At 47.5% G+C, this 16,837-nt stretch overlaps 1 protein-coding gene across 1 annotated transcript in view; it reads left to right on the top strand.

Moving 5' to 3' along the window:
* The window catches only part of LOC148515138 (gamma-glutamyl hydrolase-like), a 39,547-nt gene extending 26,508 nt beyond the window's left edge, over positions 1-13,039 (top strand). The window contains exons 5-10 of the mRNA XM_088480396.1: positions 1,542-1,626; positions 1,810-1,948; positions 5,274-5,380; positions 5,496-5,589; positions 8,262-8,399; positions 11,989-13,039. Of these exons, the coding sequence (XP_088336522.1) occupies positions 1,542-1,626; positions 1,810-1,948; positions 5,274-5,380; positions 5,496-5,589; positions 8,262-8,399; positions 11,989-12,107 (682 nt within the window). The 3' untranslated portion in view covers positions 12,108-13,039. The remainder of the gene's footprint in view (positions 1-1,541; positions 1,627-1,809; positions 1,949-5,273; positions 5,381-5,495; positions 5,590-8,261; positions 8,400-11,988) is intronic.
* The last annotated feature ends 3,798 nt before the right edge of the window (positions 13,040-16,837 follow it).

Genomic DNA, 16,837 nt, shown 5'->3' on the forward strand with positions numbered 1-16,837 from the left:
GTAATTATTTATTACCATAACTATTAGTTTGGTTGCTAAGGATGAGTGAGACTTGGGGCCTGATTCAGACCCGCTCGCAAGCGGGTCGATGGCCGGACAGTGCGCACGCGTGAGCCCTGGAGTGAGCGAGAAATCACTAACTCCGGGGCTCGCAGCAAAACGGGGCGGCTGTCGATGTTGATCGACAGCTCGCCCCGTTTTGTAGGCGGGTCGGGGGGGTGGCTTGCCAAACGGAGGCGTTCCCAAAGGAATGCCTGCCGTTTGGGAGCGGCCCCACTGACATCACGAGTGATGTCAGTGGTGAGCTTCCGGCTCTATTAGAGCCGGCAGCTCACTGGGGCTTGCGGCAGACGAGACCCTATCACAAGGGTCTCTTTGCAAGCCCCGATGGTCGGGACCATCGCGACCATCACCTGGCCACTTGCTAAAGCTGTGGGTGGTCACTCACAGCTTAGCGAGTGGCCTGAAGGCCGGGTCAAAAAAAAAAAAATGCCGCCCTGATTCAGAGCGTGCGCTCTGAAAGAGCGTCTGGCTCTGAATCGGGGCCTTGGTCCTGGACTGCTGCACCACTTTACTTATACCCCTTTTTCACCAAAAACCTGGCTCCAACCCAGGACACTGCGCAGGGAGTATGCATGGGTCAGAGCTGGGCTTTACTACTTTTAACCTGGTGGCTGGACCCAGGTTATTTCCTGGGTCCAGCCGTTCACACAAGACCTGGGTCTTCCGGCGTTACAGTAAACGCTTAGAGATTATGTCATCTCCGAGCGCTACTGATGCGAGCCAATCCACTGTTCTGAGGAATGACCCGGGTCATGCCGTTTTACACTGGACTATTACCCAGGTCCTTACCGGGTTCAACCCTGGTCACTACCAGGGTTGGATTCCCGGGTCACTCAAGGGACCCTTTTCCACTGAGCTGCGATCCGGGTAGGTCCGACAATAACCGGATTATTGCGCCAATGGAAAAGGGGTATTAGTGACACTTAATATCCTACAGCATTAGTAGCACTCACATTCTGTATTATAAATACATACTAAAATTTAGAGTTGTTTCTGCAGAAAATGTTTGTTGATCTGAGCGAAAATAATGACACTTCTGATGCTTACATTTAGTCATACTTGTTAGAGCCCCTTATTGGATTGGTTTCCGAAACTGGTGTAGATTCTTCAATCTAGGGCACAGGTTCTCAAACTCTGTCCTCAGGACCCCAAACAGTGCATGTTTTCCAGGTCTCTTTACAGAATCACAAGTGAAATAATTAGCTCCATCGGTGGATCTTTTAAAATGTGTTGGTGAGTAATGAATACACCTGTGCATCTGCTGGTGACCTGGAAAACGTGACCTGTGTGGGGTCCAGAGGACCGAGTTTCAGAACATCTGATCTAGGGTCCTGATTGAGGACTACAAGAAAATCCACTTTCAATGCACAACCTCAAAAAATGTAACACTGCAATCACATTAGCAGGGTGCCCTCTCCATAGAGTGCTTCATACGAAGCAGGAATTGTGTTATATATGTGCAATTCTGTCTTCCATAGAGTCCTGTTACCCGGTGGAGCAGTTAATCTCCTGACATCCAGCTTTTCTCGGACAGCTGGAATATTTTATAAACTAGCTATCCAGGTGAGGAGTCAGGGGAAAGAGTGCTGGACTATGTGGTCCTACTAATTGTTACCCCATCATGTATTTCCCATCGTACTTGGAATTGCCTAGACTTGGAAGCCTTATTTGATTAATTTTCCTTATTATTTTATTTTGTTTTCTCTTTACCATTTGCTGTGTTTATTTCCTTAAAACCATTCCCAGGCCAACTCCAACGGTGTTTATTTCCCTGTCTGGGGGACGTGTATGGGTTTCCAGGTCCTCACAGCCCTGACATCTGGGGAGGATTTACTAAATCTGACGTCTGCTAACAACATATCTCTGCCTCTCACCCTCTCTGACGGTAATATGCGCATTGCAGCAGATTAGTTCTGCTCTACTCGGTTACACAACTATTTTACAATGGAAAGCTGCCAAAAAACTTTTTTTCTGTTGTATACACTAGTGTGCAACTTTTCTTTATTGTGTTAATTTACTGACACATTTATATCATCGGGCACAGTTGTTTATTTTTGCTGATCTGGTATAGAGACAATCCTGCTTTCTGGATACATGGAGTTATCCAAATTATAGGCAGCACCCCTAGCCAACAAGATACCCCTTGCCCTAACATTTTAAAATAATAATGCTTCAAGAATTGAATGACTAAAGGGGCATGGCTATACCTCGTCAGTTGCTTTTTGAATACAGTGGGCCTGATTCAGAGACGGGTGGATTTACACAGCCGCAAACAAGCAACTGTGCAAATCTGTCCATCTCACATGCAAATGTAGAAGGAGGTGTCAGACACCTCGTTGCTGCATTTGCGATCCCTGTACTGCGACCGTTGCTCTTTTGGTCAGGCTGTGGGAGCTGAAGCCTCCCGCAGCTTGGCTGGTGCCTGGTCACTCAGGAGGCTAGGGATGGCCAGCCACCAAATATCAATGGTTTATCACAAATGGTCAATGGTTTCGCCATCGAGAGCCAATGCTTTCCTGCCATTGATGGCAAAGTGGATCCCAGTATTTTGTGTTTCCGACACAGAGATGATCCCAGCACCACCCCTGTTTTTGAGCCTCGTCCCCCGTTTTTTTATTAGCCCGCGGCTTGCCAGGCACCTGGCAGCGGTGGCCATCGAGCGGTGCAAACCATCGATGGTTCACCATAGAGGGTTATTGTACCATTGATGGTTATTACCGATGGCACAATCGATGGTGACCACCGATGGCCATCCCTAGTGTTCACTGATGCAGACCCTGGCCTTAACCCACTCGGAAAACAGAGGTGACGCGTCTCTGTTTCAGGGAACAACGCCCAGGCACACCCCGCTTAGCCCCCCAAACGCTGCAGCATGTCAATCATGCTGCGGTTTGCAGGATCTGCGAGCGAGATCGCAGGATCCATTCTGCACATGCGCAGAAAGGGTCCTGCACAGACCCTTCAACATCGGAGATGTGCATTCATCCTCGGAACGTACATCTCTGAATCAAGCCTAGTATGTACAGCAGAACATGCAAAGGGGACATGGTTACATTTCCCCAGCAACTCTGCGTTCCTTGTACTTGCCACCACCACACACACACACACCGCCCCACTCCTTAGTGGTCTTTCAATATACCATGCCTCTCTCTTTCCCAGACTTTTTGTCAGACTCAGGCCCTGATTCAGAGCCGGACGCTCTGACAGAGCGCTCGCTCTGAATCAGGGCCGTCCTTCCTAATTTTAGAGCGTCGTCCTGGCCGCTCGTATTGCTGTGGGTGACCACCCACAGCTATAGCGAGCAGCCAGGAAGATGGTCGCGATGGTCAAGACCATCGCGACCATCGGGCTTGCAATGAGACCTTTGTGGTAGGGTCTCGTTGTCGCAAGCCCTGGAGTGCTTTTGGCTCTATCAGAGCCAAAAGCACTCCCACTGACATCACTTGTGATGTCAGTGGGGCCGGCCCCAGATGGTAGGCGTTCCCATGGGAACCCCTCCATCTGGCCAGCCAAGCCCCCGGCACGCCCACCAAAGGGGGCGTGCTGTCACTCACCATCGACAGCACGCCCCCTTTGTAGCGAGACCCATACCGACTATCCGGGTCTCGCACATGCGCACGATGGAGCCAGGTCCGTCGTGCGCATGCGCACTGGGCCAACATCGACCCGCTTGCGAGCGCTTAGCGCTCGCGAGTGGGTCTGAATTAGGCCCTCAGGGTCTGATTCAGAGCCGCTCGTAAAGGGCCGCTCGTTCGCTCCGAGCAATGTTCGCACATCTGCGCATGCGTATGGGTTGTAATGCGCATGCGCCAACCAGTCAGTGCAGTCGGAAATCGTGTGCTTGCAAAATAGCGAATGCCTGCTAATTTGAGTGACAGGATGAGGCGTTTGTGGGTGGTAACAGGGGAAGGTGCTTGAAAACGGGGAGTGGAGATCCGAACGCAGGCGTGCCAAATGGTCAAAATGGGCGTTTTAAGGGTGTGCATAATTAACAAAGCAGCGTCATCGACCACGTCACTTGGTTGTCTTTTAGTCTGAACTGCTCGCATGATTGCGGTAGGAAAATGCTACCACAAGAATAGCGAGCAGTTTATACGCCTTTTCGATGTACTCGATTAATCTAATAAATAGCGGAGATGACGTATGATGCGAGCGGCCAAGAGGCGTCTTTACAAAATAGCGAGCACATGTTTTGTTCGCTTGCTCAGACATAGAGGCATCAACAGACCGCAAAGAGCGAGCGCTCAATTTAATAGCCAGCCCCTTTTTCTGAACGAGCATCCGCAAATAGCGTCCGGCTCTGAATCAGGCCCTCAGTCCACTAATAAAATAATTACATTTAAAAAAAAAAAAAATCAAACAAAATAAAAATAAATATATATGTCATTTAACATTTATATAATGCTTTATAGAGAATAAAACATTTTTTAAACATTTCATCTTGTTCTGAATGGTGCAAGTACCACTACATTACTCGTTATATAGACTTTCCCATGGAAGGCTGTAACACTTTTGATGAGAGAAAATGTTCTATCACCACCGTAACTTCTGATTTTCATTGTATAACAAGTCACAATTTCTATTATAGACAATTGCTACTGGCAACTTTCCAACTAAACATTTTATTCATTTTTACTATCACGTAGAAATATAGTATCACCTACTGACCTGACCCTGTTATCTCTGCTAATCTGTTGGCTATTCAGAGTCACACGGAAGTCAGCCTCATCTCCACTTATAGCTAAATGGGTGTAAATGGCAGCAACCAGGTGATCACATAAGTGAGCCTTGGGCGTGTAGATGGAATTGCGGCTATGAATTGGTATGCGTACGTCCAGATCCAGCTGATGTCCGATGAATCTGCTGCACCGAGGATAGGGGCAGTGCAGCCACATAGATGCTGCCGAGTCTGAATACAGGAGGACATCCTCATGCAATGCGACAGCAGATATGTACAGCCACTGTGCATGCAACTTCAGTTATTGCAAATGCAAAGTATAAGATGTGTGGGGTTTAAAATGTGATATAAATAATCAGGTCTGCATCAGTCATGTGTATAGTTCACTCCAGAGTTTATTAAGGTTTAATCTCATACTTCTACCTATAGAGCAGTAGCCAAATCCAACATGCAAATTAATTGTGAAGCAAAACTGGTCACCGACTAAGCACTAACTTGGGCTGCTTGTACCATCTGTCTCCTTGTGGCACAGATGTCGCTGCCAGCAGAATGTTCCGCCATGCACCCATAGAGTTACTGCACGCAGTCACACGTGAGAACATAACTGCAAATTTTCATCACTTTGGTATTACCCCTGAGGTGAGGAAATTCCAGCACAGTTCCCGTCATTCTATCTATTATCATACCTGTAGGTCACATGGATATATCCTTATTTTCCCTGTCTTCTGTGTCTATTATTTGTTTTATTTATCAGGCCTTCCAAGCCAACAAGAAGCTGTCTACGTTTTACCGGATCCTGTCCACAAACCGAGATAAAAATGGTGTGGAGTTTATATCTACCATGGAGGGTGAGCTGACGTTCTCAGTACCAGAGGGGGTGGCTAGGTGCTTAATACATATCGTTTCAATAAGGGATGATACAGCGAAAAAAATCCATCCCTGTTTTGAATGTTTATATCAATATTATTCTCCATTCAGCATAATCGGACACACACAGGGTTATGTTTTACCCCTAAGAGTTAGGACAATGGAAATATAATTGATTTCTCCTCATCTGTCTACTCTAAGTCCCCATTCCCACCTCCATTCTCCACTCCTCATCCTCTATCCTGCCTCAGTCCCTATACCACTCCACCCTCAGGGCCTGATTCAGACCCGGTCGCAAGCGCTGAGCGCTCGCAACCAGGTCGATGGTGGCCCACAGCGCATGCGCACGACGGAGCTGGCTCCGTCGTGCGCATGCGCGAGACCCGGCTAGAGACGGGCAATCCGTTGCTCCGGGTCTCGCACCAAAGGGGGCGAGCTGTCGATGTTGAGTGACAGCTCGCCCCCTTTGGTGGGCGGGCTGGGGGAGTGGCTGCCCAAATGGGGGCATTCCCATGAGAACGCCTGCCATTTGGGGGCGGCCCGACTGACATCACGAGTGATGTCAGTGGAGAGATTCCAGCTCTGTTAGAGCTGAAATCTCTCTGGGGCTTGCGGCCACGAGACTGTACCACAAGGGTCTCGTCGCAAGCCCGACGGTCGCGATGGTCTTGACCATCGCGACCATCATCATGGCCACTCGCAATAGCTGTGGGTGGTCACCCACAGCTATGCGAGCAGCCAAGAGGCCGATCCCAAAAAAAAAAAAAAAGCCCAGCCCTGATTCAGAGTGAGTGCTCTGTCAGAGCGAGTGGCTCTGAATCAGGCCCTCTTTCCCATCTTCATTCCAACTCCTGTGTTTCTCTGTCCTCTTTTCTGCCACTGTCCCGGCTTAACCTACACCCCCCTCCTCCTTGTAAAACATAGCACCAATTCAGATGGATGGACTCTATCTTTAAAGCCTTGTCCAGTTCCCATTGTGGTGTGGCTTCGGGGAGGCTGAGCTTAGATAGTGATTCCTCGATTGGGCACCTGCATAATTGAGGGTGGTCACTGAGCCTCCACCCAAATTTGAGTTGCAGCAAGCACCTGACAGGGATTAGCACCAAGGAGTCTAACTGGAGAAGAGAGCAAAGTATAACAATTTGTCAGTATGGCATACCAGAATTAACCCATAAGTATATTTTTTGATTAAAGTGGTGTCGACTATTCACTGACCCTTCTGGCACAATATGGGGGAATGCTAGTGGACTAAGCTCCACAAAGTTTTTAGTTAAAAGCCTGCACAGCTTCCCCTGATGCCTTCTAGGAGACTAGCTGCCCTAACAAACCCAGGTAACATAGCTCTCTTAGGGGACCTGTTGGAGAAACTAGTGGAACCTACAGAACCCACGAGGCAACACTGAAGAACATGATAAACATCACATATCAGAATACATTAATAGGAGACATAATACACAGCAGACAGTACATTACTGAGCAAGAGGGAATGCCAGGCATACTTACTGTAACCTTTATTTTTAATATGCTCAGCACCCTGTTCAAGGTCCTAGAAAGGGATGCTGTACCTAGTCCCCTTGTATCTCCTGCTGGATCATGATGCAAATATAAAGTTCCTTTTCTTTAGCAGGTGTACTTGTTCTCTTTAGATGAATGCCATACTTAATGAGGGCAGTTGGTCCATCTTGGCAGTACTGTATGTCATGGAATGTTGGCATACCAGATTTGTAAAGTGGCCATCATCTTGACAATTATAATGGACATTGGTAGGAGATGTGTCTATATGCCATACAGCGCCAGACACGCAACTGAGACACCCTAAGAGTAGTAGTGGACCATATTTTATTTAAAATTTTGCGCATTGCAGATGTAGCGCAACACCACTGGCAGTGTACTAGAGAGGCGGCAGTGTACTAGAGAGGCGGCAGTGTACTAGAGAGGCGGCAGTGTACTAGAGAGGCGGCAGTGTACTAGAGAGGCGGCAGTGTACTAGAGAGGCGGCAGTGTACTAGAGAGGCGGCAGTGCACTAGAGACGTGGCAGTACACTAGAGACGTGGCAGTGTATTAGAGACGTGGCAGTGCACTAGAGACGTTGGGCTGCAACTTTAACCACACAAGAATTCGTTTTAAAAAATGTAAAAAATTGCAGATAAATGAACTTGGCATGAAAAAAAGCTGCGGCCGCTGCGTCAGAGCATCTATTACACAGATCCAGACTCACACAGATGTACAAATGTCACATCAAAGTGTCATTGTGTTGCTTCGTTATTTTATTTAAGTGAATAAGATGCTTGTTTTGAGCAAGAAAGATGCGCAACGTGGCCGAGCCGCCTAGACCTGGTGCTATTTGCTATAACTTGAGCAAAAGGACATATCTGTGGAGAACACAGGCTAACCCACCCATTGATATCTGTTCTGCTTGTCTCCATCTCTTGTCCCCTTGCTGGGCAACATGTAAGCTGAGTAGCAGTAAGGAGTATAGGAATGACACAGAATTTTTTGCCAGTGCCATATCTCCTAGTAATAGAAAATATCTAACCGTGACCCACTGAAACCTCGAACAAACAGATTTAACTGCCTATGCCAAGATCCCTCCTTCATTATGAATTATCGTGCAGTAATTACAATTGATGATGACTTGTCCTGTTTTCATAGCTCGGGATTATCCAATCTATGGAGTGCAATGGCATCCGGAAGTGAATCGGTTCCAGTGGCGTAGTGACTTATCTTATCCACACTCTGTCAATGCAATCTGGATATCACAGTATATCGCAAACTTCTTCGTAAATGAAGGTAATTTTCTGGAATGTTACCAACCAAACACTAACAACTGTTTTTTCTGGATATAAGACAGTTCCAGATGTTGTGCATTTGCAGCTATGGGCCTGATTGAGAGTTGGACGCTGTGCCGATTTTCACGGTTGAGCGATTATCGGTGGTCTGCGCATGCGTCACAGCGGATGAATTGCGATTGTGCCTGCTGTAAGGAATAACTCGCAATTGATTGACAGAAAGAGACCATTTTGCGGGTGGTTCCGCCAAAACGCGGGCATGTTGGGGCTGTTTCCTGGGCGTGTACCAGCTAGCGTCTGCGATTGTGCATGCAGAGACAAAGCTCCAGCGTCTCCGTTACCACGGCCATTCTGAGTAACCATAGACTCACTCGAGGTGTCGATGTTTTGAGGATCTGCGTTAACGCTGTGTTTGTGTATGCAGTTGCGGGCAGCTGTGAGGGCACCGGTGGGCATTTAAATTCAAATTTTGCCGGCTGATGCATTAGAATATTATAATGGCTAAGTGCAAAATGTGCAAATGTGTTTGCATTAGCGTACAACTCTGAGTCAGGCCCAATATCTGCAGGTATGCAATCGGGAAGCCGGCTGCCTTAATACCGGCAGCCGGCTTCCCGACTGTCATATCCCGGTGAGGGTGAAATGCCGGGCGTCTAGATGTAGACCTTAGGAGGGTTAGGGTTAGGGGGGTTAGGTTAGAGAATACTTACCTATCCACGATCGGGATTTCCAGCGCTGTCGGCGGTATTTCATACCGATTCCATATCTGCACACCTGTCACCTGCCCAAATCACACTGCTTTCTTGTAGAAGTAGGGTCCTTAGAATAGAGTGATTTGTACAGTAGGTCCCAGTGCTAGGAATGCAGGGGAGAGATTGTATATGGTAATTTATTATGATCGTGTCCTAGAACACAGAAGCGCTCTCATATACAATTAGTCAGATTTCTACAGATTGGTGTTTTCAAATTCTTAAACTTCAATACTCATCTGCTAAATGTGAGAGGGGGGGAGGGGAAGTCTTTCTAAAATGTTGGGAGCGCTGACACATTATCACAAACCTTGGAAAGGAGTATTCTATGTGACTAATTGCTTATTTGCCCCCCCCCCCCCCCCCCTTCCCCTTAATCTTTACGAGGGAGATTTATCAAAGCTTGGAGAGTGATGAATTGGAGAAAAATAAACAGGGGTGTTTTAAAAGAGGAGAGGGCCCATGTGTAGACTCAGTGCAGGTCCCTCCTCTCCAGGCAGCGCATTAGATTTTGGCTTGGTCCAGGGACATTTCTAGAGAGGAGGGGGCCCGTGTGCAGTATACGACACGGGCCCCCTCCTCTCCACCCGGCGGCTGGCAGCGCACTGAGCTATGCGCGGCCAATGCCGGAGTTATAGACTCTGGGCACTAGAGTGTGCCCAGAGTCTATAGTGTCTGCACAGGTCACTGGGAAAATGGCCGCGGCGGCCATTTTCCTTGTACTGCGCATGAGAAAACGACGGGAAAGTGGCCACCGCGGCCATTTTCCAGGAGTTTTACAGTGCCGAACCCCCGCACCGACTTGGGACTCCGGAGAGGTAAGTAAGATTATGGGTGCAGGGTCCCCCTGGGCCCAGGGGCCCGTGTTCCCCGCACAGATTATAGATACGCCCCTGGCTTGGTCCCAGAATCTACTGCACATGCGTGGGTCTCCGGGAAAATGTTGCCTGCCTTATTCCCGGGGACATCTTTACAGTGCATGCGCAAGTCACCGAGAAAATGGCCGTCGCGATTTTCCCTGTGATTTTTGGCTTAGCACTGCAGTACAGCCCTCTGGAGACTGCAGAGAGGTAAGTATAACTAATATGGGTGTGGAGTGGGCTTATGTGAACCGCACATCATGAACCTATTATAGATACGCCATTGGTGATAAAGAACTAACCAATCAGCTCCACTGTAATTTTTCTAGTCTTTGAAATGACAGGATCTGATTGGTTGGTATTTTATCTCTCTCCACATTATTTCTGTCTAAGCTTTTGATACATCTCCCCCTTAGTCACTTAATACTTCCCCTCCCCGGTACCCTTAATGTTTATGTCATGATCCATACCGCTCCATCTTGATGAATGCCATTAGATCTAGTGTATCAGTATATAAAGTATATATGTAAAATGAAAAGGGCTGACCGGTGGGGACATTCCGTCAGACACCGGGAGCTCCTGGAAGTGTCGTCGGCGCGTTTATATGCACTTACTGTATGTAATTGAACTGCAAAGGAAAAAAGTGGGGGTCCCTATGTCTCCTCCACCATTTGAGATAGAAACACTGGGGCATCCTTGTTTCAAAGAGGGGGGTCCCCTCTTTTAAACAATGTACTCCCATAGAAAATTGTGCCTGATGATCAGTGTGATCCAGGGATGGGGAGGAACTACCCCAACCTGGCATTCATATATGAACGAGGGGAGTCCAGTCTTTCAAATGATGTGGCCCCCTACTAGTTATCGTCTGGTGATCACTGGACAATGTATCTCTGCGCTACAGAAAATGCCATTTTTTCATATATAGGGGATGGGCACTAACCCCGATAATGACACCAGCAACTGTGTGGGCACTCAGATTCCAAAGAGGGGAGTCCGATCTTTCAATTTATGTGGCCCTCTTTTAGTTATTATTGTCACCAGACAATATTACCCTGCACTACGGAAAATAGACGTTTTTCATATATGGGTGGACGGATACTACATGCCCTATCATGGCCATAATAAAACCTGTAAATCTGAAGTCACCCACATATAGGGGAGTCCCCACTTTCAAATGATGTGGCCCCCTTAGCAGCTATTGTCTGTTGAACACCAGGCCATATCGCCCAAATAATAATAATTTACAATAGATAGGGGAGATAAGGGATGGGCGCATTGTGTCCTATCTAGGCCCGCATACACATGGGGGACACCCTGTCTTGAAGGAGGGGAGTCTCCTCTTTCCAACTATGTGCCCCCTTAATAGCAATTGTCTGGTTGTGAATGCTTTGACAGGGGAACTCCGTCAAGTCTGTCACCCTGCTGTGGCATTTCAACTCCTGCTAGTTAGAGTCCAGTACTCATTGTGGATAATATATGGGACCCCTACTCATTTTGTTCCCCATATTTACACAACCAGGACCGGCTCACAGAACTCTGTGCTGGTTATGCTTTTGTGGAGGACCCCACATTGTTTTTTTTCCTTTTTTTTTAACACTTTCATTCACTGATCTGTGCAGGCTTCTCCTAATCACGTTGTTGCTGAGGCTAAACTCGCTAGCGTTATATAAGTTTATTTGTACTAGTTTTGTCCGAGTTTCACCCTATGATATTGTGCGAGTTGTATATTTACCATGGGCAACATCTGGATGGTGTGTTTTGCGGGGGCGAGAAGGTTGGATGCGAGTTTGCATGGTCCCCACTCTATTACATACCACGACTGCAAACTTGCATGTTTGTAGCAGCAAACTCACACATTTTTAGAACTTGGACTTTATTACATTCTGCCTTTATAGTGTATCTATTTAATGACGAATGAATCATACTTATATTAATAAAAAAAATCTATACATTCATATATTCCTTTCCTTTCACCTTACAGCCCGAAGGAATACAAATCACTTTTCAAGCACAACAGAAGAGGAATCAGCTGTGATCTATCGATGGCCGATCACATACACAGCTAATATCAGTGGATATGAGCAGGTGTATTTCTTTTAGTCATCATCTGTGAAAGACTTTATAGAGCACTGCTAAACAGACCTAAGGACTGATTCATCTCTACTACTACTCTACTCCCATCATTTCCATTTCAGTCAATGGAACAGAGCATTTACGTCAGCTGATCTAGAGGGAGTGACATTTTATGGAAAGGCTTTGCTTAACAAATTATTGAATACACTGAATATAGGGTATGTACACTAGTCACAATGTCGACACTGACATAGGAGTCTATGTCCTACGGAGAAAAAGGACCAACCAATCAGCTCCTAGCTGTAATTTTTCAAACACAACCTGTAAAGTGACCCAAGCTGATTGGTTGGTACTTTATCCCCATCCACTTGATCTCTCTCCAAGGCTTAGTACATAGACCCCATAATGCCAACATGTCCAAACTGTAAGGTTAGGGTTAGGCCGCAATTGGGGTTAGAGTCAGGTTAAAATATGACTGTCACCATGCAGACCATGGTAACATTGTGGTGTCAGCCCTCTGAGCAGCATCATGTTATACCAAACCCGAATATACATCTATCTATGAATAACACATTTGAGGTATTATCAGAGATGCTAAGTGATGATAAAGTGATAGCGATTGCTACAGCGAACAGAATGCTACTGCGACTATACAGTATACACCCATATTCTGAGTCGTGTGCTTCTATGTGATTGGATAGCCCCACTCCTGCATCCACATGGGCAGCCGTCCACTATCATCGGCCCTTACACCTGTGCCCCGTGCTAGGTGTGGGAGATGCGAATGAATTTAGAAAGCACTCTGCATATGCATGACTCAGAATAGGTAGTAACCCTGACTATGCACCCATGGAACACTTCTCTGTGCCCTGTGGCTGCCAGCCACCCAACAATGCCCATTTAGCTGTCTCAGAGAAAAGACTTAGGCCCACATTTACTAACGAGTTTTACCATCAAAACGAGTGATAAATGTCTCTGTGTATGATAATGGTGCTCCAGCCAATCAGCTGCCAACTGTCTTTTTTCTAACAGTTGACAGTTGGGAGCTGATTGGCTGGAGCAGCATTATCACACACACTGACATTTATCACTCGTTTTGATGGTAAAACTCGTTCGTAAATGAGGCCCATAGATGTCTATGACTCAGAATCTGTTGCAATTTCATAAGATGCATTTGCAGCTCCGCAAGATTCGAGTCAAGCACACGGTCTGCAGGGGTCAGTGATCTATAGCAGTCTATGAATGATTTCAGAGGCCAAATACTGTAAGTTCTATTAGGCATCATTTACTAGTGTTAGTTGCAGTCATTCTCATAGACAGGAAGTGGGTGGAGTTAGAATAACCAATAGCATATTGTGTATTGCAGTTCAGTTATCTCCACCATGCCCATTTGTTTATGCCAGTCTGAAGTGAGGGGGGTCTAGGCTCTGATGTGGCCAGTTTGAGCATCTAAATATTAACAAAGCAGAGTGTACATACAGCTCCTGTACATAACTGCTATGGGAAGGCTGTCATATCAATAAAATAAGACATAAGCTCCAGCTTTTTGCTTGCAAGGGCGATTAACACTTCATATCATCGACTGTGTTTTTTTTGTTAATTCTTTATTTTAAATGGTCAACATAGACAATGGGGACAACAAGCTTAAACATAGTAAAGGAGACCATGTTTATAAGTACCATTAAATGTGGGAAAAACTGTTTAAAGCTGATTGTACATTCATTATTTTGGAGATCTTACCATGCATCTTCATCTGGGGGAGGACCCAGGTCTCTCTCAGGTTCCAGTTCATGCTGGTTTTGCCGAGGGACAGGTGTGACCAGGAATACTCCATAAAGATGGAAAATCATGGCTTTGCATATAGAATAGCTACAGCATAGGGGCATATTCAATTGGGGGCGAGAAAAGCAAAAATCCCGCACCAGCAAGGTTTTTCCCGCTGGCTATTCAATTAGGTGCGTGTTTTTTCTTTCATTGCGCAATGGGAGCTTTTTATTCTCACACCTCCAGGGCAAGTGTGATTTTTTTTTTTTCTTCTAAAATCGATAATTTTAAAAACAATCAGTGGGACTTGCTCTGGTACCACGGCGCTCCCCCCCGAGGACTAATTGAGCAATTGGAAGTTTCCAATTACCTTAATTAGTCCTTATTTACTTACCTTGTGCAGCACTGTCTTCTGCATCCAGCGTCGGAAGCCGGGTCTTCTGCAGCAGGATGAGTATGTCTTTGTGTATGAGTGTTGTGCGTGTGTGTGTGTGTGAGACCCCCGGTGTGTGTGCCCCCCCAGTGTCTGTGTGCCCCCCATAATGGGCGCTGGGAGAACTACATCTCCCAGCAGCCCTTGCCCCTCCCACTAGCCCCTGGAGCCTCCCAGCAGCCCCCGGGACTCCCAGCAGCCCCCTCTCCAGTGAGAAGATAGAAGGGAGGCCACCGGGAGCCGCGGAGACCCCCGGACAGGTAAGTGGTTTTTTTTTTTATTTTTACTCAGCATGGGGTTTTCAGAGCTGAAAACCCCGCAGCCACATTTTTGTTTAATTGGATACTGCGGGTACCCGCAGGAATCCAAAATTGGGTGCGAGGGACGCAAGGTTTTTCTCTAGCTAAACCATCATTGCTCTGGTGAGGGGACAACTGCTCCGAAAAGCAGTTGTCCCCGTGGAAAGTATCGCAGCTACGTCTGTAGCTGTGTTACTTACCTACTCCCCATCGTCCCTGCAATGCATGCGTGACCTCGGGTTACTCATGTGCAAAGCCGCCGGGAGGGAGTGAGGAGGCAGCGGAGGGATCCGCTCGGATCCCTCTTCGCATCCCCGGAACTTCTTCCCATAGGAAGGAGCGGGGATCCGAGAACACGCTCTGTCGGAAGATGGCGCTTGTTTTCGGAGTTTGCTGAATACCGGATGGGTCCTATCGGACCCCTAATGATGAATGGCCCGGTAACTTAAAAATGCGTAAACTAGCGTTTCCGCATGGATACCGGGCCATTTATCAGTTGATGAATAGGCCCCTCAGTGTTGTACGCTATTCTGGTGTTTACGCAGTTGGGCGATAATCAGCAATTTGCATATGCGTCTGAGTCGCTCATAGTGACTTTTTACTTCCAGTGTGATTGATAGTCAGGGAGTGTTTGTGGGAGGGAATGGCGGCAAAGAACGCAGGCGTGTCACGACCATTTCGGGGCATGTCGCACCCTGCATCTGCAATTCTGAACGCAATAATAATGTCTCTGGCATCTCTGTTCCCGCGGCCATTCTACGTGACCATAGGGTTACTCAGAAGACCGGTAATCGGAGATTCTGTGACCAATGCTGCGTCTTTGTACACAGATGTCTGGATTTGTAAAGCCGAAGGTGGGCATCTCAATACATTCCTCTGCGACATTTGCAGAGCAGCTGCGTGCAAGATCGTATGATGGCATGAGCGTAACAGTACCCCAGGCCCATAGAGCATTTGGGTAAAATAGTAATTTTGACAGCAATGATCCTACCCAGCCACAAAATGATAACCTACTCTAAGCAGCTAAGTCTTTTTGGATATTGGTAAACAAGTTGGGAAAGTTTTCTTGAAAAAATTAATTCATAGCTAGAGGTTATAAAGACACCTATCTTTTTTCCTGCCATTTGAAATTACTGGGAAGTTACATGGAGAAGCAGTGCCTCCAGTTTTGAATATTCAGTGGAACTACTAGATTTCACTGTAACAACCTATACAAGGGCAGTTCAAGGGGACGTGCTGGTAGGTCTATAGCCTGGGCACTGCGGCCTGTGGGTGCAGCCGCTGTCACCACGCCAGTGCCAATGCCGTCTCTGACTATTGCCAGCCAACAGCCACCGGGCCACTAGGACCCACTATCTCTCCAAAGAGATGCATCCTCTGTCATGCTCCTGTGCATGCGCGGCTCACTTCTGCTGCTTTTCTTCACACTGCACCGCTGAGAAGGAGGAGCAGGCAGTCAGTCCAAGAAGAAGGTAAGTTGAAGGGGCCAGGAAGGGGGTTGAAGTAATGGGAGGAAGGAGGATGGACTAACAGAAGCTTGGAGTGATGTAGCAGTAGCTTGGAGTGACAGGGGACAGGAGGCTGGAGTGACGGGGATGGACACTGGAGCAACACAAAGGACAAAAGGCTGGAGGGGACATGGGGTATGAGTCTGGTTGAACCTCTGGATATACAGGAGGCTGAAGTGTCAGGGGCCAGGAGACTGGAGAGTACACAGGGCAGGAGGTGACATGGGGCATGAGTCTGGTTGAACCTCTGTGGAAAGATAGGAGCAGAGGCGTATCTATAATAGGTGCCGTGTGTGCGGGGCACACGGGCCCCTGGGTCCAGGGGTGCCCACACCGCACACCCTGCTCCCACACTTCCTAATACTTACCTCTCCAAAGTCCCACGTCAGCTAGACAGGTGCTACACAGAATGCCTGGAAAATGGCTGTAGCGGCCACTTTACCAGCGTTCTATGGCTGGCGTGACATTTTCACGGTGTCCTGCGCATGCGCAGTAGACTGCCCCGGATGGTGAGTGAACATGGGCCCCCTCCTCACTAAATATGCCCATGGACAGGAGGATGTAGTGACAGGGGGGAGGAGGCTGGTTAGACAGGAGGCTGGAGTTACAAGGGGCAGGAGGTTGAAGCGACCAGGTCCAAGAGGCTGGAGTGTCAAGGGGAAGAAGACTGGAGAGACACAAGGGGCAGAAGGCTGGAGGTGACACATGGGGCTCAATTCTGGCTAATCAAATTTGAAAGCACTATAGAAGAGG

Source organism: Taudactylus pleione, unplaced genomic scaffold (genome assembly GCF_031769625.1).
Source record: "Taudactylus pleione unplaced genomic scaffold, aTauple2 ptg000253l, whole genome shotgun sequence".
NCBI lineage: Eukaryota > Metazoa > Chordata > Amphibia > Anura > Myobatrachidae > Taudactylus > Taudactylus pleione.